We start from the raw sequence: 24,030 nt of genomic DNA, 5'->3' as shown, positions 1-24,030 counted from the left end.
GCACCAGCGCAGCACACGGAAATGCCGTTTTACCTTCCCGCTATAAAGCGGTACCTATTTATCTACTTGCACTTAAGGGTGCTTTCAAACTGCTAGGTGGGGAGGAGCTGGGACCAAAAGACGGGAGCTCACCCCGCCGCGGGGATTCGAACCGCCGACCATGTGATCGGCAAGCCCTAGGCACTGAGGTTTTACCCACAGCGCCACCCGTGTCCCTAACAGTGATAGTTACAATAGTCATAATATTAATTATATACTTCTTCTGAAAAATAGTCAGATCTCGTACAAAACAGCCTGGTATAAGGTATTCAGTGTAGGACTGGGCACGGTTACTACTATATTTTTGTCTCAGTAACTTAGGGTTTGTATGCTTCATAAAAGGTAAAGGACCCCTGACAGTTTAAGTCCAGTTGCAAACGACTCTGGGGTTGCAGTGCTCATCTCGCTTTACTGGCCGAGGGAGCTGATGATTGTCCGCAGACAGTTTTTCCGGGTCATGTGGCCAGCATGACTAAGCCGCTTCTGGCGAAACCAGAGCAGCACATGGAAACACCATTTACCTTCCCTCCAGAGTGGTACCTATTTATCTACTTGCACTTTGACGTTCTTTCGAACTGCTATGTTGGCAGGAGCAGGGACCGAGCAACAGGAGCTCACTGCATCACGGGGATTCGAACCGCCAACCTTCTGATTAGCAAGCCCTAGGCTCAGTGGTTTAGACCACAGCACCACCCGCGTCCCCATGCTTGGTATTCCAATGCTTTTAAACAAATAGTAGTGTCTCCCAGGAGCCATTTGATTACAACTGCCATCGGAAGAAATTCACCTGATGATGCGGAGCTGCAATCTGGCTTCCTGGCAGAGGTATGGTTGTCAGTTCAGGAGCATCCCAGACCCTGAGATTTCAGGGCTGAAGCCTAAGACCTAGGGGCAGCCTCCGGTGATGTCACAGGGTGGCCCCCTGGTGACGTCGTAAGGGTAGGCCCTGGTGATTCTGCCTCTGCGCTTCCCCTGCATCACGGAGCCATTAAGATGGCGGTTAATTGGGAGAGGGGAGGGTTTGTGAAAGAAGGCGGAGAGTCTATGCAATGATTTGCCCCCTTGAAGCTTGCAAGCTGTGCACAAAGCCTTCTTAATTAAAAAATAGATAGAGGCACTCTCACCCAGCTGGCAATTCAGGTCACCACCCCTGTCACTACCCTGGAGGTCTGGCAGCCCTACTGGCAGCCAGTCATTGCTGTTTACCAGGAAGGAGAAAGATACAAGTGAGGAGGAGAGGTTGGTGTGGTGCAATAGCACCGGCAGGAACACCAGATTGGCTCCACTGGTGTGTCTGCACTGCAGCAGCCTCTCCACCACTTCTTCCCTTCCAGTTTTGGTATGCAACAGCGGCCCACTTGCCGGGAAGCTAGCGCAGTGGCTCTGCCCCCATTTCTGCTTCTGACTACCATCAGCTCCAGCCTGCATGGCTACCTGCCAGGGGTGGTGGGAACTGTGGTTCAACAACATCTGGAGAACATCATACATCGGATACCCAGCCTATAAGAAAATGGCAGCTCTGCAAAAGGAACCAAACTATGGGAGAGCGAGGCAGACGAGAGGAGGCGAGGTCTTGTCTGTGAAAATGATGAGGAAGTGAGATAGGCTGGCTGGCGGGGGGGAGGGGGGCACCCTTCTGAATCCAATTACTGGGGCCCTCCAAATTCTGGATCTGGGCCTGTCCAAACAACATGGTTTGCCAAAGGCTACAAAAGAGAAATTTGGCAGCAGTTTCCTTTTTGCTAAGAGCTTGTAATAACGGCAGGATTTGGTACACAAGTCTGTAATGACTCGTGAGTTGTCACAAATGCCTTTAAAAAGAAAAGTCCCATGGGGAAATCTGAAACTTGCCATTGAATTGAATAGTTTATTGAAAACTTTTTTTTGGCATTTATACAAATTACTTTTTAAATACAGTCATGAGAATGGTCTCTCTCTCTCTTTTTCCTGGCTGTCAGGAGAAAACATAAGCAGAAAGTCCTACGCAACGCACCAGAGGAGGCGTTTTAACATTCCCAACATCCTTTGCTTCCTTTTCACTGAAATTATTCTGTCCACCTGAGTTTTGCTCCCCAAAGCCATGAAGTTGACACCATTCAGCAGCCACAAACCTGTCCAGGAGGTGTGAGAGACAGAAAACAGCAAACCTTTCTAACTTGTTGGGTTTGTGGTTATCGCTCTCCCTGCGTAGAAAGCTGCTCTGATGACCTCTCCACTCTGCTGGTTTCCAATTTAAATAAAGTCATGTCTTTTATTAATATTTCTATTTATTACATTCGTATCTCAACTTTTTCTCCGTGGAGCTCAAGGTGGTGTACATAATTCTCTTTCGCCCCATCTTATCCACACAACAGCCCCGTGCATTAGGTTAGGCTGGGAGATGGTGACAGGCCTAAGGTCAGCCAATGAACTTCATGGGTTTGAAGCCTGGCCTCCTAAGTCCTAGTCTGACACTCTAACCACTACACCACACAACATAGACAACAATGAAGAAATATCTTACAGCTGCATAATCTGAATGATGCAATGGGTATTCTGAAAAGGCATCACCATGAGTGCTCCGATTCAGCAGTGGGGAAACCGAGGGCCACATTTCCTTCTGAGCAACCTTCCAGGGGCCACAGCCTAGTGGTGGGAGAGGCCAGAAGCAAAAGTGAGAGGAGTGGTCCCACTTTGTACAGTAGAAGTCAGAGGTCCCTATGTACACCCACACTCAATGTATCCAAGGCATACCCTCCAACCATTATTATTTGCCCAGGACATTCCCAGAATTACAGAAGCCATCCTGGCTTCTGATATGATCCTGGAATATCCCAGGGATGAGTTGGTCTGGTGCGTGAGAGCTTGGCACCAAAAGATGCGCGTCCCGATTTTTATCAAAGTGATTTGGAGGGCATGCCATGGTCAGAAGCAAAAATGTGTGAAGAATCGGGTGTCAATTTACGCAAGTATCCCTCTATAGTCTCCATCCCAGTCTTCTGCTTTTGTCACTGCTTGCAGGCTCAGAGCATGTAGGTGAACAGCTTAGACTAGCAGCAGGTGCATGAGGCAGTGGGGTTCAACAGTGGGGGCCCTGCAGATGTATGGGCGTCAGCAGATGTTTAACAAAGTTCTGGTGATGCTTCTTATTTCCAGATGTTCTTGGAACTGCAAGAGGGCAGAACATGGTTGCTCTTAGGCCCAGTTTATGAGAACAGGACACTCGACCAGGTTGGCCTATGGATTGATCCTGGGCACTTCTGATGCTATTTACACCAGTCACTGGTTGTATGTATCCAAGAGGCAGCCAGCTGCTCACTGACAGAGGCAGAGAGCTGGTTTAAGTGGACCTTTGCTCTAAGCCGGTAAGATGCGCTCTCGCCATTCTGATAACCTGGATGAGAGGACAACAGAGCAAGTGCAGTGACCAAGAGGAGTAGGAGGCAACCACCCACAAAAGCCAACCAAGTAAGGCTTAAGTCAGCAGCCACAATGACTGCGCAGCTGGCATTATCTTCAGATCCTCTTTGCCATCCATTCATTTGTCATCCAGCCACAGGGCAGGTGAAACATTTCTTGAGCAGTCAACTTTCCTCTCCCACATACACACACACACCCGTTTTGTGATGATTGCTGTGTTTTCAAGCCTATCATCACATGCAGTGAGCAAGGTGTCCAAAATGAAAAAGCAAAACCTTTGATCTTCTAAGACAGGTTCCACTAAGGGGCTGGGCCAGGAGCAGGATTAAAGCCCAGATCATGGGTTGATGCAGGGGTGCTAACGAATAAAATATTGAGGGGGCAGGTAAGCCCCATCCTGCATAATTGATGCCATGATTCGGTGCACCCACACCATTGGAATGGCAATGCCCATCAACTTGTGGGGGAGCTGCCCCCTCAAATATTTTATGGGGGGGCTAATACTACTACTACTACTACTACTACTAATAATAATAATAATAATAATAATAATTTATACCCCATCGACCTGGCTGGGTCTCCCCAGCCACTCTGGATGGCTCCCAACAGAATATTAAAAACACGATAAAACATCAAACATTAAAAACTTCGCTAAACAGGGCTGCCTTCAGAAGTCTTCTAAAAGTCAGATAGTTGTTTATTTCCTTGACATCTGATGGGAGGGCGTTCCACAGGGCAGGCGCCACTACCGAAAAGGCCCTCTGACTGGTTCCCTGTAACCTCACTTCTCACAGGGAGGTAACCGCCAGAAGGCTCTCTGCGCTGGACCTCAGTGTCCAGGCAGAACGATGGGGGTAGAGACGCTCCCTCAGGTATACTGGGCCGAGACTGTTTAGGGCTTTAAAGGTCAGCACCAACACTTTGAATTGTGCTCGGAAACCAATGTATGCCTTTCAGGACTAGTGTTACATGGTCTCGGTGGCCCCTCTGCCCCTAGGAGTTGGCTCCTATGAGCTGATGACATGATCTACGCTTGTTTGAGTCTGGATGGATGGACAGCATCATAAGAACCAAGAGTGTCCCTGCTAGATCCGGCCAAAGGCCCATCTAGTCCAGCATCTTCTTAGTGGCCAACGAGATGCCTGTGGGGAACTTGGAAGCAGGGCCTGGGCGCAATAGCACTCTCCCCACCTGTGATTCCCAGTCACTGGTATTCATTGGTGTTTAGTGGTAGAACATAACCATGATGGCCACTGAGAGATATGGAGCTGCCTTTCTGGAGACCATGAATGTTTCAACACTTGAAAGGTATCATAGGTGTCAGAACTACAAACTCATTTCAGCTTTCAACAACCACCCATCATTCCAAAATCCATTAGCACAGAAGATTAAAGGACCTTTTTATCATCCTCAGGCACCTAAGCTGTATGCATCCTCCTTTCAGATATTGAAATTCATGGAACTTTCGCTTACTTTGCTGGGGCTCTGGGATTACAAAGCCACGTCCTTACTAATTAATTTCCAAGTGATCTCGATACGTGATCAAAGATGCCTTAATTCCTACTGCATGTTTTGTACGCTGTCAGCGGAATTATGGGACTGTGCAAATTCGCTTGACTCTGTTGTTGCAATGCCTGCAGGTAGCAGGAGCCCAGCAGCTAGGCAGAAACAAAGTGTCCTTGCAGTGTTTTAGCAGTTTAGAGGTTTGCACATGTGGATCTGTCTCCTCCTTGCTGCAGCCATGAAAACAGACATCATTAGATTAATTTGAGAAGACACGTGTTCTAAGGAAATAAGGAATGGCCTTGTTCAGAGTACTGTACTGTCTTTCTGTACCAGAGACGAAGAACCTGTGGATGCTAAACTAGGTGGACCTAACCCATCCAGGAATTCTTCTTTTCTATTTGTGGGGGCTCATTTACCTTTTGCCCTACGTTTTCTAGACATAGGTCTGTCTTTAAAGTGCAGAGCATTTTTTCTTTTGCTCCAGTGCTTTCCCCATGAAAACTCTTTGGCGCTGAATCGGAATAAACAGCAATTTGTGTCTTCTGCGGGTTGCTGTTTGCTCTGATTAAGCAGTAAAGAGTTGGTTTTCACGGGGAAAGTGTCGAGCAAAAAAGCAAAAAAGCACTCAAACATGGTGCTTTAAAGCATGGATCTGTGCCTAGAAATGTTGCACAAAAGGAAGTCTGGATGAGCCCTAAGACTTACTCAGATTACTTTCAAGGTGGCTGAGGCCAAACTGCATGGGAGTTCTATCAGCAGATCTTGCTGGAGGTAAATATTGTTCCCCCTCTGATTCCAAAAGTAACTGCCACCAATCATAGCACTGGATTTTCACAGAGCAAGTTCTGGGTCTCCTTCTGACTCTGTTCCACCACTGCCAATCTGCCATTCTCTTTCCTACTGGGACCTAGAGGACATTGCCTCAAGGCAGGGGAGTGAGGGGGGGAAAGACACACCCCTCCCAGAAGGATATCCAACCATTAACTCCATTTATTTATTAAATAACACACACAACACACACAATCTCTGGGCAGTTTCCTAAGATACCAAATCACTTGTACTTGGCCCTCTTTTAAGTTCAGTAAATACCCTTCCTTCAAAGAATCTGCCCAGTTAAGCTCATCTAACCAGTTTGACCTCTTTAAAAATACTTTTTATAACTAGCTTCATGGGAGGGGAATCCCCGAGAGATCACTCAAACCAACCCCAATTCATCTCAATATGTATAAACACAGCTAATTTTTTTTTTAAAGCATTTGCTTTTGTGCTGCAAACTTTTTCAGGCTTACTTGGGTGCAACATTAAACTCTCTGTGACTTACTTCTTAATAAACAACTTGCATAGAACCAGACTGCTCCATACGACAATCGCAACAAGAAAATAAAGATCTGTGCCCTGCGTTATGCAATATGTCAAGCTCATTCGATCATCCTAATAGCATCATGTGGTCTAAATAAAAATAAAAATCCATGGGTGCACTGCCAGCAAACTCTGAAAGTGATTAACTTTGCTTTCAATGTGGCTGTTAACTGGCTTACACACATAAATGCAGTACTTGTTGACTGCTCCAGAATTCTTCTTCCATTTCATTTCCAATAGATTGCCAACACAAGATATTTCCTAGGAAAAATGGGAGGATACAGTCCATTAGATAATGGTCTTCAATAATAGCTTTACCATTTACAGGCAGATATTGTGATTCTCAGGAGCAGCAAGCAGCCGAATACTGCCACTTTGGCTCAGAATGGCCTTGATATGCTTTGGCCAGCTATTCTGCTTCTCCTCCAGACAGGACAGACCCAAGACATTTTGACACCGAAGGCAAACCCAAGGAAAGGTTGTGAGTAAATATGTACATCAGGAACAAGAACTACATTGAGATCTGTTGCCCCTTGGATCTTGTCGCCTTCGGTAGTTGCCTCACGACTAGACTGCTCCTGCCTCCAGCGGAATATGGGGTTTGTGGAGGGAAGTATAGCACCTGCTTTGCTTGCAGAAGATCCCAGTTTTGACCCACAGGTTCTCCAGATGAAGGATCTCAGGTTGAAGAGGATGAGAAAGAGACTCTGCCCAAGACTTAGGAGAATCGACTGCTGCCAAACAGAGTCTTCACCTAAAGAAGTAACATCTACAACAAAATGTTGTGATGTGGAATGCTCCTGTCTATCGTTCCAACCAGCCATGTTCTCTTCTAGGAAACTGCATTCCGTTCCTACTCGCTTGCTTTTCCATTTCCTTCTCGCAACAGACACTCAGTATTTGTAGCCACTGAGCATGCTCAGGGCTCACTGAGCCATTCTGGAGATGTTCTTTTTCCTCCTCAAAATCTCTTTGTAACCTTGTGTTCCTCCCAAACATACCAGTACTTCTCCTCTTGCTTCTCAGCCAGCCCATTGTGGCTCTGCAATCCTGTCGGCACTTACCAGCTGAGTTTGCTATTAAAGGGAGCAACCGTCCCATGATCTGACTCATTGTGACGTAATATACAGTGGTACCTCGGGTTAAGTACTTAATTCGTTCCGGAGGTCCGTTCTTAACCTGAAACTGTTCTTAACCTGAAGCACCACTTTAGCTAATGGGGCCTCCTGCTGCTGCTGCCGTGCCACCGGAGCACGATTTCTGTTCTCATCCTGAAGCAAAGTTCTTAACCCGAGGTAATATTTCTGGGTTAACAGAGTCTGTAACCTGAAGTGTATGTAACCTGAAGTGTATGTAACCCAAGGTACCACTGTAGTTGCATGGAATCAGCTCCTTCTACCCCCTAATGCACCAAACTTTCTCTCTTGAGACCAAGGTTCTCTGCACATGTTTTAATTCATTCTCTCTCTCTCCCTCCCTCCCCAAATAAGTGATGCACAACTCCTAGTGTAGGGTATGCAGGCGTTTAAAAACGACAGCCACACCAACTCAAAAAGTCACTACTGATGTCCTCCATTTGACCTGCCTGGCTCTGTATACTTTGCTCATGCCAAACAAGCATGGACAACATTTCAATTACTCCTGTTTCTAAGACAAGGGTTTCTTGAAAGCAGAAAACACTTAGAAAACCATTAAGCCCACTGGAGTCATCAGAAAGTTGTTCAAGGTTGCATGCAGTGGCTGGAGCAGACCCCTATCTATTCATTGTATGCCATCATCTATTTAGTGTCTATCTGCATTTGTCAAAGAAAGATGCTCATTATTGCCCATCCTTTCAAAACCAATTTTTGCTGACATCAGTAAGCTAATAAAGAACTGCCTGCCTGGGTCTCTGAGTGGGCAAAGAAGGGGGGGCACACATAATAGATTGTTCTTCACTTATGCCACCAATTGGATTAGGAACATAATTCTGGCTTAATTAATTAACAAATTTGATGCGCCCAACAAAACAGGCTGCAGTCTCGTAAGCATTGCTCCAGGTCCCAACTGAATCCTTTCAGAAGAGTAACTTGGAGCAGGGATAATCATATGAGTTTATTTGTTTCTGCCATAAGCCGTAACAACATTACAAAACGATGCCCAGCCTCGCACTAACAAACAGCATGAACACACTAACAAATTGAGAGAGAGAGAGAGAGAGAGAGAGAGAGAGAGAGAGAGAGAGAGAGAGAGAGGTACTCAGGTTACAGACGCTTCAGGTTACAGATGCTTCAGGTTGCAGACTACGCTAACCCAGAAATAGTGCTTCAGGTTAAGAACTTTGCTTCCCAATGTAGATCTTTATACCCGCCTTGTTCCTTATGTAGATCTTCACTCAACTCTTCTTTCCTGGTGGGGCGGGGTCCACCATTTTGTGGTTCGCCTCAGATGCCAAAACATCTTGGGCCAGCCCTGATCATGGCTTAGCCCACAGAAATACAGTGGTACCTCGGGTTACAGACGCTTCAGGTTACAGACTCCGCTAACCTAGAGATAGTACCTTGGGTTAAGAACTTTGCTTCAGGGTGAGAACAGTGCACGGCAGCAGCGGGAGGCCCCATTAGCTAAAGTGGTACCTCAGGTTAAGAACAGTTTCAGGTTAAGAACGGACCTCCAGAACAAATTAAGTTCTTAACCTGAGGTACCACTGTGTGTACACACACACACACACACACACACTGGCCCTGTCATTAGGTAGAATGAAACAGGTGCCTTAGATGGGTTCACTGTAAATAATTTCAAATATCAGTTCCTGGAAATCACATGAGAGGAGAATGCTTTTGTGGTTGGGTCCTGCTTCCCTCCCAAAGGCATCTGGTTGGCCACTGTCAGAGCTGCCTCTAGGTCCCAGCTCACAGAGGACCAACGCTAGTCAGTAATAATGTACAAAAGTCTTTATTGAAGTTCAGTTTCCATTTCCAAGCCGCAGCGTGCAGCTCTACGTCTTAGAACCTAGATCGGCGAAGCTCCGTCTGAGTCTCCACCCCCTGTACACCAGTTTAAGACTCTAGCCTTACTCCACCTCTTCCGTTGCTCTTTCCTCCTCTGGGTCCTTCTGCCCCCCGGGGTCTCCTCCTTTCTGGACTCTTGTCCCTCCTTTCGGCGGGCTTTAGGACCTGGCTCCCTATCCGGGCTACCTGCTGTGCCGCTCGCCTGTACATTTGAACTTGGCGTGCGCGCCCAGCCTCCAACTTTCCTCTTGACCGTTTCCGCGCTCTCCGATGGAGGCGTGGTCAATCCTGACTCATCTCCTCCCGCTGGTGGTGAGCAGCCTGATCCCGATACCTGGGACTCCTCCCCCCCACTGCGCTCTGGTGGGGAAGCCGGTCCTGATTTCCAACTGCTGCTCTCTGAGTCCCCTCTGGCCCCTTCTTCCTGGGGTGTCCCCCTAGGCACCCCCCTTGCTCTGACCATGGGCGCCCCCTTCTGTGAATCTTCCGATTCGCTGGAAAGACTCAGGGACCTCGGACCACTGTCGTCGCTTATGCTCCCTTCGGATTCCTCCCCCTCGCTCTCCATTTCCTCCCTTTCCTGTGCCTCTGCTCCTGAGCCCCTGACAGCCACTTTGAGAACAAGATGGTGGATTAGATGGGCCATTGGCCTGATCCAGCAAGCTCTTATTTGTTTCGGTTTGTTGGTTTGTTAGATTTATAAACCACCCTTCATCAAGAAAACTCAGGATGGTTCGCAAGATAAAACGTGAGATAAATCCACAGATAACTACAACAAAAATCAACAAAGCAATAGCCCTGCTCCTCCCACAAACACATTTAAACGGCTGTAAAATATTAATCAGCCAAAGGCCTGGTTGAAGAGGAACATTTTTGCCGGGTGGCTAAAGATTCATAAGGAAGGTGCCAGGTGAGCCTCAGTGGGGAGAGCATTCCACAAATGGGGAGCCACTGCAGAAAAGGCCCGTTCTCGTCTTGCCACCATCCAGACCTCATGTGAAAGAGGCACACGAAGAAGGGCCTCAGATGAGGAACACAAGAGTCTGGGTCGGTTAATATGGGGAGAGGCAGTCCTTGAGCCATTGAAGGCTTTATAGGTCAAAACCAGCACTTTGAATTGGGCCTGGGAGCTAATTGGCAGCCAGTGCAGTCAGGCCAGAATCTTCTCATGCTCTCGTGTTTTCATTGTGTTTTTCAAAACTGCTATATACATGGAAACGTGCAGTGTTGTTGCTACTATTAAAATGAGGCTGCATTTTAAATTGTATTTTAACCCGTATTTTCATAAACTGGTTTTTTTGGTTTTTGGTTTGTTTCCTCCCCATTATGTTTTATTGTAATTTTATTGGTGTTAGCCGCCCTTAGCCCGGCTCTGGCCAGGGAGGGCAGGGTATAAATAAAACATTATTATTATTATTATTATTATTATTATTATTATTATTATTATTATTATTATTATTAACATTTCACGGTTCTCCAGGGTTTGAGGTAGGAGATGCTCCCGGCCTTACCTGGAGATGCCAAGAATCGAACCCAGTGCCTTTTGCATGCAAAGGAGGTGCTCTACTACTGAGCTGTGGGCCTGCCCTCTACAGATCTCTTCTTCCAATGGAATTATTTAAATAATAAAAAATATTATTATTATTATTATTATTATTATTATTATTATTATTATTATTAATTTCTACCCCACCCATCTGGCTGGGTTTCCCCAGCCACTCTGGGTGGCTATTAAAAATATTAATATTTTAAAAAATGTGTGCATTGCTTTAAAATCCCATTAGTGGCCAATACCAATGATGTCACTGAGTCTGCCTCCTTGAGATTATTGGAAAGGCACTAATCGGCTTCTTACTTTGTCCAGCGACCACATCAGAAGGGGCACGTCGATACATGCTGCTCGATAAACAATTGCACTGGAAGCCTTTTAATTTTCTTAAGCGGTACCGCCGCCTAGGAGAAACGGACAGGACAGGTCATGCTCACCATGTCATGTGATGAGAGCACAGCAGAGAAATCAGCTTCAAGCAGGAAGTTGCCTGCATCTGAGTGGTAATGGTGCTTTAGAGAGGTACCACTGAATTTAGAGCTGAGGGGGTGGCCCAAGAGATCGATTGATCATATCCTGTGCTTGCAGCCAGGCTGGGACAACACATAGAACTGTGGGCTGCCTGCAACGTAGCAGATTGCAAGTAACACCTGGTGACACCAGCAGAAAGGACAGAGTCGTAAGGCCAAACAAGAGGTCTACAGAAAGAGAGACTTATGATGGGCAGGTGTATCAACATCTATTTGCTGTCCAGATGCTTTTTGCGTACATGGAGATTGAACATCTAGAGTGGGCAATCACCTCACGCCTTCCTTTTGAACCTTCAGAGAAATCAGGAGGGCTGAGACTGTTCTGAACTATCCAGGAAGATAATATCTTGCAAAATTGGTTCCTTCCCCAGTATAGAAAGCTACTTAGACTGCTATGCAAAAAGGACCTCAACTGCCCTGTGTTTTTAGCACACTTTTAGCAAAACATACCATGGTTCCTTGTCCTAGGCTGGTGCTACCCTCTAGTGTTCATGAGAGTGATAGCAGCCTTTCTTGCACAGCTGTAGCTCAAATCTGCCTTCTAATAATGATGGCCTTTGAAAAATCCAAATTCATTTTGGACATTGGTTATGGGCACTGACAAGGAGGTGGAGTCTGAAATCAGGGAAACCCAATGTAACCCTAAAACCATAATACATCAAATGTCCGTTGTTATAGCAAAAGATATTACGCCAAATTTGTGCACATAGCACTAAACCATGGTTTAGCATGAAGTGACAAGTTGTGACACAGCCCTGGCATGATCAGAAGCTTCCACTTATATTTTAGATTAACCACAGTTTAGTGTTACGGCCAAATCCTAATCTTCAACCTGCTTTGCAGAAACAAAGTCAGCTTCTCAAGCAATGCTCAGTAATTGGCTCCGTTCAACAAACCAATCAGTGGGGAACATTTTTCAGCATTGCTTTCTGAGACCCACATGCTACTGGTGAATGGGACCACAGGCAAAAAATAATATCAGTGTTCAAGGACAAATTCCAGTCAGGCAAAAACACTTGGGGATAAGAAAGTGAGGTACGTGGCCTGGGGAGAGTTCCAAGGGTCAGAAAGAAAGAGATTCAGATGTCCACATTCAGCCCCCAGGCATGAAGTTCCTGGTCCTGGGGTAGTCTATTGGCTTGTAGGAGCATGAACTGAGAAGCAATGTCGCAAACTCTGGTGGCTTGGCACCTGCACAGGCTATGATGAAGGTCTCCAAGGCCAAATGAGACTCAGATGCTTCAAGCAAAGACTGGACAGCCGTGGACTTCCTGCATCAAGGCAAGGGATGGTCTCAGCAGGTTACAAGGTCTCCTCCAGACCCATTACTATGAGCTTCTGGTGTCCTTCACCACACAAAGACATATTTAATGGGCTGCCTTTGCCACAAGGTCACACACCTAGATGCCTTTAATAGAGGAATTGGACAAGTCTGTGGTAGAGGATAAGCCTATCAAAAGCTATTGGGAGCTTTTAATATTGTTGTATAAGCACTTTTAAGAAGTTTATTGAATTTTCTCCTCTTTGTTATCTGGTGTTAACAGATTTATTTTTTAGCCATTTTGTATTTTATGTGGTTGAGCTACAATAGATGACACCAACATTAATAATGATGATGATGCTTTCAGAGATAATTTTTGTATAAAGTGATGAATGAGAAGTCACTAACAATGCAGGGAGGGAAGATGTGCTCATGGGTCTCTCAAAATCCTGTATAGGGTTGTTGTTTTTTCCTTGTTTTTGCTGTGATTTGGAGTCAATTTAAAGATGACCGAAATGAAATGTGGATTATTCCATCCTTGCCATTAGATTCTGAACTGATTTTAGAATGTATTTCAATTAATTGACTGTGATTTTATGTAAATTGTGCTATTTTTACTGTTGTTAGCCACTCTGAGCCCGGCTTTGACTGGGGAGGGTGGGATATAAATAAATTATTATTATTATTATTATTATTATTATTATTATTATTATTATTATTATTATTATTATTATTGCAAGCCCTCTAGCCAAGAGCAAACAAATGTTCCTTCAATCTCTTGCTACCAAGTTTGGACTTCTGATGCCCACCATTTTGCAAAATGTCTCACACATGGAATACTCAACAGAACCTCTCCTCCAATCCCAACCGCAGCCATTGTGTGTAAGAGCCAAACCCTAACAATTCAATCTACATTGATGAAATGCCAGCTTTACTTTTTAAAAAGGCTCCCTGGAAAAGACCCTGATGTTGGGAAAGATTAAGGACACAAGGAGGAGGGGACAACAGAGGATGAGATGGTTGGACAGTGTTCTTGAAACTACAAAAATGAATTTGACCAAACTGCGGGAGGCAGTGGAAGACAGGAGTGTTTGGCGTGCTCTGGGTTATGAAGAGTCAGACTAAACGACTAAACAACAACAAATCCTACTCCTTCTGTGGGAATAGGTGGCATCAAGTCTCGTTGGCAGAATTCCAGCACTGGTATATTTTATGCTCAAGTCTATTCATTTATTGAAAACTCCCAAGTTACACAAAGTTGCATATCAAAATAAACAAATTTATCCAAAACAAAGAGGTATTCTTGCAATAAGGCAAATTGGCAAAAGGGTTCCTTTAAACAGAGACATTCAAAGTTATTCTCATGCTGAGCATTCTTTAGAAAAATAACTGGTCGGCCGACCTTTAGGGCCTTTTGCAACATGCTTAGAGGTCATCGTGAGCAGCAGCAACCAAATCTCTTCTGCCCCCCCTCGCAGCAAAGAAAACCATAATGACATATGTGTCAAGTATCACACACAAGTGGACCCATTTCCTTTGTTTAACATATTCTTTGAGAAAAAGAAACAGGTGAAGGCACAAGTGTGGCAGATCTGCCTAGATGCTGAAAGAGCAAAAAGGGATTACGTGGACAGTTTCGGTGCCCATTCGGACCAGAGCCCACATTTCAAGTAAAGGAACGAAGAGTCTCCTTTGTTAACACCTTCATCATAGCAAGACACACTTCTTCTTTGCATAGCACAAATGGTGTGGCACTACAGACAGCTTTCAGCTGAAGTCGCGATCTGGAAGCACAATGGGGGCTACCAATGTCCAGACGTACAGGAGAAGCCCAGCCCAGCTGGAAGAAATCTTCACCCAGACCGCAGTCCAAGGGCTGGTCAGCACCTGGTTGTTTGCTTCAGGTCTGAGGAAAGAACACAAGACACAAATCAAGTCTCTGGATTAAGATAAGATTGAAAAATATTGCACCCTGCATCAGCCTCGCCATCACTTGCCAACAATGTCCCATCTCAAGTGCAGATATACATCATGGGTTTCCCTGCCCTCCCAGTTACTGGGTCCTCACAACAACCCTGTGAGGTAGGCTAGTCAAAGAGAATGAGTGACCCATTGTCACACAGTGGGTTTTACAGCAGAGTGGAGGTTGGAACCCTGGGTCTTCTCGCTGGCTCTCTGTGGTGATCACACAGTGTTCCCAGACATTTGACGGTCTATTGATCCCTGTGCCACCACTATGGTCACTTTCCCGCTGCCACCAACCCTTTTCTCTCGGGTACACACTGAGTCCAGACAGTTGTTAACATTAAAACAATTAATCAAGTTTATTTTATACGCATGGACAAGTTTATGGTTTCAGTTAATTTTTCTTGTCAGTTTCTTATCCTTAGTTTCCATACTGGCCTATACCTTTCCTAATAACTGCTAACTGATTATCCCAACTGTCTATCTGACTCCTCCGATCAGTTTCTCTCACTCTCTCACAACTCGACCAACCCACAGACCTATCCTCCCTCTTCCTTCTCCAACTCTCAACTGACTGCTTAACAACACTAACTCTAACTCCTCCCCCTTTGGTTCCCACTTGCCAATCACTTCACACTTGTTTAACCCTTTTCTTATGACCCAGCATGATGTCACCTAGGAGGGCAAACACCACACTCTCACAGTTTCCGCTTCCAAGTGTTCAGGCACACATTGCAACTGAAAGCGCTCAGAAGAGCAACGTGTCGACAGTTCCTCGGACACAGCCCTCAGCTCCCCAGCTGCATGTTCCCAAAAGATCTCTGTTTCTCAGTCTCTCACACACCAACTTGAAGAAAAGCAAACACTTTTGCTGGTGGGGAAGAAGGTTTGTGTGCACAGGCTTCACCAATGGCCACGACGTTTTCTCCAGTTTGCAAACGTAAGCACGGGCTCCAAAACACTGCAACCCCTGACTTCTACACACTTGAGACAGTGAGCAATGTGGCCTTCAGCAGGCTGCACATCCTGCCCCCCTCCTCCTGAACAAAGCCCATCGTGCATAGCTCAGCTTATTCTTGTATTCGCCCTGTGCACAGTTGGACATTTTTTAAAAAGGAAAAATTAAGGCAGCATCTGTGCACAGCTGGACCGCAGCTGCTATCTAGATAGGGAGCCGATGCAATACTGTTTACAAGTCTCCTAAATGCAAAGAACACAACAGCAGCTTTGCAGAAAGCCTAGATCCATCAGACAACTCCTAATGCCGAACTCCACCGTTGACCTATTTATGAAGGGATATAAAAACCAAATTGTTCTTTATCTTCTGGACAACTTTTGCATTCCCTGCCTCCGGTAACATTGCATAAGGTAAAGGTAAAGGGATCCCTGAACATTAGGTGCAGTCGTGGTCGACTCTGGGGTTGCGGTGCTCATCTCACTTTACTGGCCGAGGGAGCCAGCATACAGCTTCCGGGTCATGTGGCCAGCATGACTAAGCCACTTCTGGCGAACCAGAGCAGCGCACGGAAACGCTCTTGACCTTCCCGCCGGAACGGTACCTATTTATCTACTTGCACTCTGACGTGCTTTTGAACTGCTAGGTTGGCAGGAGCAGGGACTGAGCAATGGGAGCTCACCCCATCACGGGGATTCAAACCGCCAACCTTCTGATCGGCAAGTCCTAGGCTCTGTGGTTTAACCCACAGCACCACCCGCGTCCCTAACATTGCATACTAGGCCTTTAAAATGACAATTTAGTTTAGGCCTTTAGAATTAATGTAAATACAGAAGAAGAGCCTGCTGGATCAGGCCAATGGCCCATCTAGTCCAGCATCCTGTTCCCACAGTGGCTGCCCATGGGAAACCTGTGAGCAGGACCAGAGCAACACTCCCCTCCTGTGGTTCCCAGAAATGGGGATTCAGAAATATGACTGCCTCCAAACATGCATAATAGCCATTGATAGCTTTATCCTCCATGAATCAGCCCAGCCCACCTTTTAAAGCCATCTGAGCTGGTGGCCAACACTGTCTCCTGTGGGAGTTCCACAGTTTAAGTGTGTGAAGAAGTACTTTCTTTTGCTGCCCTCACGGGCAGTGGCGTAGCGTGGGGGGTGCAGGGGGGGCCGGCCGCACCGGGCGCAACATCTGGGGGTTAGGGTTAGGGGGTCAAATCCATGGGTTAGGAGGCGCAAATCCACGGGTTAGGGGGTGCAAATTACTTGCCTTGCCCCGGGTGCTGACAACCCACGCTACGGCACTGCTCACGGGTCCTGGAAGGAGCCTTTAAAAAGTCCCATATGCTCAGAGACTTTGCGCCTGTTCATTGGGGGATATAGGAAGCCCAGAACACTTGTTCTTTAGATGTCCCTTTTGTGAAGAGGCATGTAGTAGGACCATTGATCTGGGGAGGCTCGCTGACCTCCCAGAAAAGCAAAAATTCAACCTTTTCCTGTTAGGCAAAGATCATAAGACAACGCGGATAATCGCCAGATTCTGTGTACAGATCTGTAGGCACAGACCAACCCCAACTCGAACTAGTTCGTTAAGAAATTCCCCAAACTCGGTTCCATGGGAGACTTGGGGTCATCTCTCTGTGATAGCTGATCTTAAAGTTTTAAGTGTCTATACGCTTATCGCATTTATAAATTTTAAAATTATTGTTGTGCATTGTTTAAATTGTTTGTTTTCCTTCTGGGATTGTACCCCCAAGTGTGTTTTATAAACAGGTCTCCGACCATAATAAATTATCTATCTCATCTATCTATCTATCTATCTATCTATCTATCTATCTATCTATATCTATCTATCTATCTATCTATCTATCTACTTTCTTCTGCCTTTTATCCGTTAGAGGAGAGCCAGGAGCGAAGCACATGTGTAAAGCTGTGTCTTTGTGCTTTGCTTGCTGCCTCCTTTGCCTGTCCTTGCAAATGATCCCAGAAAAAAACCCTCTCGAGTCAGTTTTCATTCAGAAACTGAGCACTGGAGAGGGTGGAAGGAGGGGGGTTTCGGGAGAGACGTCTGCTGTCACAGACCGGCTTCCACCATGCCGCCAATCTCACCGAGACAACGAAAGGTTCAGAACGAAGGCACTGCAGAACACACTGGCAGGAGTACAGGTCACGCCTGGTGTGATGGCAGTGAGTCATGGGCTATAAATAGTCAGGTGCTCACAGCTGGGGATGGGAGGGGCGCCAGGTATGTATGGGTGTACAGTCAAGCAAGGCAGAGTTTGAAAACTCCAAGCAGGGATTCTGCAATGAAGTGGGGGGAGAACTGTTTCACAATGGCCTCTCCCTGGAGCACATGCATAGGCAACTCTTCCCATCTGCTCCTCTAGACTTCATGGAGGTCACTCTCTCCTTTCTCCTCACCAAAAATAAAGTGCTTGATCTTGGAGAACTGATGCTCCATCCTTGTTACCTAGGCAACAGTAGTGGGCAAAGCAGAATACTAGAACTCTCAGAAGAAGAAGAGACCAATTTCTATATACCCCATAAGCCTAGGAAATTCTATCTGTTCCACCTGTGTGTGTGTTCATATATCTCTCCCTCTCTCTCTCTCTCACTTTAGGGATGCCCTGCTGAAATTTTGCTTCTTAATTAGATAGGCCTTTGACAACTGGGTGGAAATGATGTTGACCCCCAGGCTGCTATGGGGGCAACTGGTATTTTAATGTGTTTCCTTGCAATTTAACTATTCTGAAAACTAGCCTGTTTTCCTTCCTTTGTATTTTATAATCGTATTTTTAAAATGTTGCAAGCTTGCCTTGAATCCCAACTTGGGAGAAAGGTAGGCTATAAGTACATGTAATGAAATAATAAAATAAAGACTATGCCAGCAAAATGAGCACAGGCTGGCAAAACCCAGCCAGCCACATCCTGCATTTCCAAAGGGTCTTCAAAATGCAGCCTCACCTTCAGTGCATATGAGTAATCTCAACCGGGAAGGAACCAGACCAGAGAATTAACATGGAAGGGTCATTGGAAGCATTCTAGGCCATCGCTTCCTCAATGTAAGATCTACAATGCAGATCTTGCAACTGTATCATCCCTGACATGATGGCCATCCAGCCTCTGCTTAAGGACCTCCAGTGAAGGAGAGCCCGCCAATCTGCTCTCTGTTTCTCATTTTCTGGGGCTGTGCAACCGATCCAGCAGAAACCCAGATACTGAAATGAATCAGTTTCAGCCAGATCAGGTGGAGAAAGCTCTGGATTGCCCCAGGTTGCCCCGGTTTAAAACCCTAATAAAACCTTAGGGTTGGTTCAACATCGATTTGGTGCCCAGATCAAGGTTTGGTCAACCCCCAAATTAGAACAGATCTGAAGTGCCATTTTGGGCCTGGATTAGAGGTGGACATGCACGCCCCTATTTTATTAATTATATTTTTAAATCAAATTTATACACTGCCTGATTGATAAAACAACAAACCTCGAAGTGGTTTACCTAAAAGATAAAACAATAAAATTATAAACAATATCATGCTAAGACGTTGAAAAAATTAAAAGCGAAAACAAATTAAAACTCACATCAACTTTCTAAGCGCCTGGGTAGGCTTGTCTAAACAAAAGCGCTTTTAGCAGGTGTTAAAAAGAGTACACTGAAGGCATCAGCCCAATATAAATAGGCAGGGAGCCCTAAAGTGCCACACTAAACAATGTGCCATACTATTTTCTTTCAACGTTTCCCCAAAGTCTGCTTTCCTGCAGATTTCCGCCCACCAGGCTCTGCTCCTGCCCTTGGGAGCAAACAGGGAAGAATTTTGCTCCATCCTCCTGCATGGGAACGACAGTTGCACTCACCTGTACCAGTTTGTGAGCGTCATCATGATGTAGAGGGAGGCCAGGAAGAGGCAGATGTGGAAAAAAGTGTAGTTGTACGTCACTCCATCCTCTTCGTTGTCATAAGCCCGGCGCGTCTCGCCTTCAAAGCCAGCATTGCCCCCTTCGATCATAGCTGGGCTCTCCTCCGTCAGCATCATCCTGTTCACTTCGACATGGTCCGAGGAGCGGATGCTGCAGGCAAAGCAAGGAGAAGAACATCAGTTGCATGCCCCTTCATCCCTCGCCATGTTTTCGGTGCTGTTTTGAGTGCATATGCATACACCACTATGTGCCTGAAAATATGTGTGTGTGTGTGTACACACACACGTTTGGGTTGCGAACATGATCCATGCGGGATGCACGTTCTCAACCCACAGTGGCCGCAATGCACAGCGGTGCTTCTGCGCATGCGCAAAGTGCAATTTAGCACTGCGCATGCACGACCGCCGAAACCCGGAAGTAACCCATTCCGGTACTTCCAGGTTTTGGTGGGTACGTAACCCAAAAAAACGCAACCTGAAGCGTCTGTAACCCAAGGTATGACTGTATAATGTTATGTTTATAGACAGCTGTGCGCACAGCTTTTCTTCAGTTAACAGGGGATGGGATTTACTACTCGTTGCCAGCAGGGGGAGACTGGAAGCTAACATAAGCTCAATGTACTTTGAGTCTATCATGCGCAACATCAGCAAGCGACCAGTTCTGGGCGCTATCCTTTAGGCAGAATATACATAAAGTAGAATAGGCTCAGAAAAGCTGATGTGCAAGGTCTGAAGGGTTCAGAAGCCTGGGACTCTTAGAAATAAGGATGTGAGCTGAGGCTATGCTTGTCAGACACAGAGGCTCATTCTAGAGTACTTTCCTCGCTCACAGCTATATAGAGTGGTCTTCCTTCTGCAATTCTTTGCAAGCCCTGGGGTGGAGTAGTCTATGTTTAAACCACAGCAGCTTAGAATCCTGTTCTTGGTCAAGGAATGGTTCTGCCACAGACATTACAGGTGCTTCTATCTAGCTGTCTAAGGTGGGGTAGCCAATAAAGTGCTTGGAAGATATTCTTACTCTTTTTCTCCATTTATGTTCTACAGTGGTAGCTTGGTTCTCAAACGCCTTGGTTCCCAAATGCCAAAAACCCGGAAGTAAGTGTTCCAGTTTTCAGACATTTTTCGGCAGCTGGATGTCCAATGCAGCTGTCAGCTATTATTTCAAGGGCGCCCACACCAATCAGAAACTGTACCTTGGTTTTCGAACATTTCGGAAATCAAACAGAGTTCCAGAATGGATTAAGTTTGGTGCTTTCTTTTTATTTTGCATTTTTGTTTTTGAGGCTTTTTTGGTTAATTTGTTTTTGTGACTGTGTGGAACCCTATTCAGTTACTGATTGAGTGAGTGAGTGAATGAGTGACTGCGGAAATGGTAAAAGCCCCTCATCCAAACAATGACTATCATCAGTGCAGGTGAGGAAATAAATTATTTTTAATTTTCATCATCTACAAGACTGTCTTATTTATTTTATAGTACAGTACATTGATTATTGCTTTCACTTTATGGATCAATGGTCTTGTTAGAAAGTAAAATTCATGTTATACTGCTGTTTTAGGGGTTGTCTGGAATGGATATATCTGTTTTGCATTACTTTCTATGTGAAAGTGCGCCTTGGTTTTGGAACGCTCCTGTTTTGGAACAGACTTCCAGAACGGATTAAGTTTGAGAACCAAGGTACCACTGTATTTGAATCCAAAGCAAAAGCTCCAACAGCTTCATAAGTCTCCATTGCTCATGTATTAAGATGCCTCATATTAAGTCAGTCCTTTGAACCATCTAACTCTCTATTCTCCATACCAGGGGCCTATGGCAGAGTAGAATCTTAGGCCCCGGGGCAGAACATGGCCTTCAAGACACCTAGTAAGTTAGATGAGTTCGGTTTCTAAATGAATATGGATTCCTACCTTATGAAGAATGTGCAGAGGATAAAGATGACCAACCCCACAATGCTCGGAGCATCCCACCACTGAGTTGGTTGTCCACCAGCAGGAAGGGTGCTGGTGCCATTGCCCTCCATTCGGATCAGAAGGGTCGGGTTGCAGTATTTGTCTGCAAATGAAAAACGGACAAACATCTCAAACAGGTGTGGAGAACCTTGAGCTTTGCAGACGTTGCTGAACGGCAGATTGACTTCCTTCCAGACACCCTGCACACAGGGAAAGCACACTCAGAACTCCTCACCCCCCCCCCCTGAAAATAAATTGCATATCCTTTCTGGGGAAGTATTCTGCACCATCAGGTCTGCAGAGATGAGACTTCTAATCAAACCAAGAACCTGCGAAGGCAGATTCTGTGGGCTGCTGTAGAAACATGGCATTGCCCGGCTGTCCCATATGTCAATAGAAACAACAGGCTGAGCTACAACAAGAGGGCATGTCCTTCAAGCCAAGATAAATATGTCTCCAGGAAAAAGAGGGAACAAAATCCTAACTTTGAACAGGGAGAAATGTCATCGTGACATGGAGACAAACTGGCATCAGTTCCATAACACGCACACAGTGACTGAGATCCAACTTGGAATCGTCTCTGGGGGTTTTTTCTCATGATACTGGGTTGAAGTCTGTCTCATTGCTTTTGCCAAAGCCTCCTTTTAAGGAGGGGAAAGGGGGATACTGGTTCCAGACTTGCAGACACAGTCTGCACATGGGGAGAAAACAGCAAGGAAACAAGCTTGTAAGGGGACACTTCCCCAAGAATAGGGCCACCACAGTTAACTCAGTCAATGTGGTTTTATTAAGAAAACTTAGAGCAGGGAGGATAGGGATATACTAATTGAGGGGTACAGAGTACAAATACATCCTTTCAAGCACCAGCTACTGGTGTGGAATGTAAACACTGGGATACAGTTCAACTGAAAGTGCAGTGGTACCTTGGTTTGCATACGTTTTGGATTATAAACATGTCAAACCCAGAAGTGTGTGTCCCGGTTTGCAACCTTTTTTTGGATTACAAACAATTTTTATTTGAGGCCCCATTGGCGAAAACGTGCCTTGGGTTATGACCTGTTTTGGTTTACAAACAGACCTCCAGAACGGATTATGGTTGCAAACCAAGGTATTACTGTACTCATGTCAGCACATAAGAACAACAAGAACAACAACAACAACAAACCTATGGTTACGTGAAACATACTCAATAAACACACAAGACATAACATACTTTTGAATAAATAAGGTATACAGCGGTACCTCGGGTTAAGTACTTAATTCGTTCCGGAGGTCCATTCTTAACCCGAAACTGTTCTTAACCTGAAGCACCACTTCAGCTAATGGGGCCTCCTGCTGCTGCCGCTCCGCCAGAGCATGATTTCTGTTCTCATCCTGAAGCAAAGTTCTCAACTCGAGGTACTATTTCTGGGTTAGCGGAGTCTGTAACCTGAAGCGTATGTAACCTGAAGCGTATGTAACCCAAGGTACCACTGTACTATTCATTGTATCAAATTGTAACGGAAGTCTCATAAAGTTCAACGAAAAAAGCAGAAGACCCAGTGGATCAGTTCATTCTCTAGTCAGTTCATGCATAAGGTCCATACATGTATAAGTATCTCTTCCACCCGAGTCCAATAATCCACATGAAGGGTTGTTACAATTCCACTGAATCCTTTCAGAGAGTCTAAGACAAGGATTTCTAGAATATTAGCCTTGTTTCGCCATCCTAGGAAATCCTTGTCTAGACTCTGTGAAAGGATTCAGTGGAACTTCCGTTGAAATCTACAATTTGATGCAATGAATAGTATACCATATTTATTCAAAAGTACAGCTGGTTATGTCTTGTGTGTTTATTGAGCACATGAGAAGAGCCTGCTGGGTCAGGCCAGCCAGCATCCTGTTCTCATAGTGGACAGGCAGATACCCTAATGGAAAATGTGCAAGTGGGATCTGACCACAAGAGCACTCTCCCCTCCTGTGGTTACCAGAAAGTAGTATTCAGAAGCATGACTGCCTCTGACCGTGGAGGCAGACCAGAGCCATCATGGCTAGTAGCCATCTGTAGCCCTCTCCTGCATGAATTTGTCCAATTCTCTTTTAAAGCCATCTCAGTTGATGACTACCACCACCTACTGCAGGAGCAATTCCATAGTTTAACAGTGCACTGCATGAAGAAGTAAGTGCAAGCTTGCACACAAATATGCACAGAAGTGCACACAGGAAAACCAGATCTCTGTTACCCACGTGCACATTTACAGTGGTGTGTACACAGCGGCAGGCATGCTTAAAGATCAGGCAGAAAAGGAAAGAGCCTTTTCATGTGGTGGCTCCTTAATTGGAAACTGCGCCTAGAACTTAGTTCAATTAGTCTTAGGGCTTTTTTTTTTAAAAAAAGTCCAAGCCTTCCACTGAATTTAGAACTTATAGCGGCTTCCCCTATTTGGTGTTTTCCTTATATTATTGGACTACAAATTCCATCAGCTCTGATCAAAATATCCAGTGGTGATGGGAACTGTAGTCCAGGAAGAGCAGGTTAGGGAAGGCTCTTATATGGTATTCTCATTTTTCTCTGCAAACTCTGTTTTACTATGGTTTTCATTTGCTTGTAAACCCTTTTGGATCTTTTCCTTCCAATGG

The 24,030-nt window shown here is 45.5% G+C and overlaps 1 protein-coding gene and 1 long non-coding RNA gene across 2 annotated transcripts in view; one reads left to right on the top strand and one right to left on the bottom strand.

The window, feature by feature from the left end:
* Positions 1–24,030, top strand: part of LOC309375405 — a 168,366-nt gene that overhangs the window by 48,907 nt on the left and 95,429 nt on the right. The window lies entirely within an intron of this gene.
* Positions 13,840–24,030, bottom strand: part of SERINC2 (serine incorporator 2) — a 32,671-nt gene continuing 22,480 nt past the window's right edge. Inside the window, exons 8-10 of the mRNA XM_081920738.1 lie at positions 21,370–21,514; positions 19,403–19,615; positions 13,840–14,539 (exon numbers count right to left, since the gene is read on the bottom strand). Of these exons, the coding sequence (XP_081776864.1) occupies positions 14,401–14,539; positions 19,403–19,615; positions 21,370–21,514 (497 nt within the window). The 3' untranslated portion in view covers positions 13,840–14,400. The remainder of the gene's footprint in view (positions 14,540–19,402; positions 19,616–21,369; positions 21,515–24,030) is intronic.

The sequence above is a fragment of the Podarcis melisellensis genome, assembly GCF_964234715.1.
Source record: "Podarcis melisellensis genome assembly, chromosome: 8".
In the NCBI taxonomy this organism is placed as follows: Eukaryota; Metazoa; Chordata; class Lepidosauria; order Squamata; family Lacertidae; genus Podarcis; species Podarcis melisellensis.
Note: the sequence above shows the minus strand (reverse complement) of the source record. Positions and strands in the feature narration are given on the sequence as shown.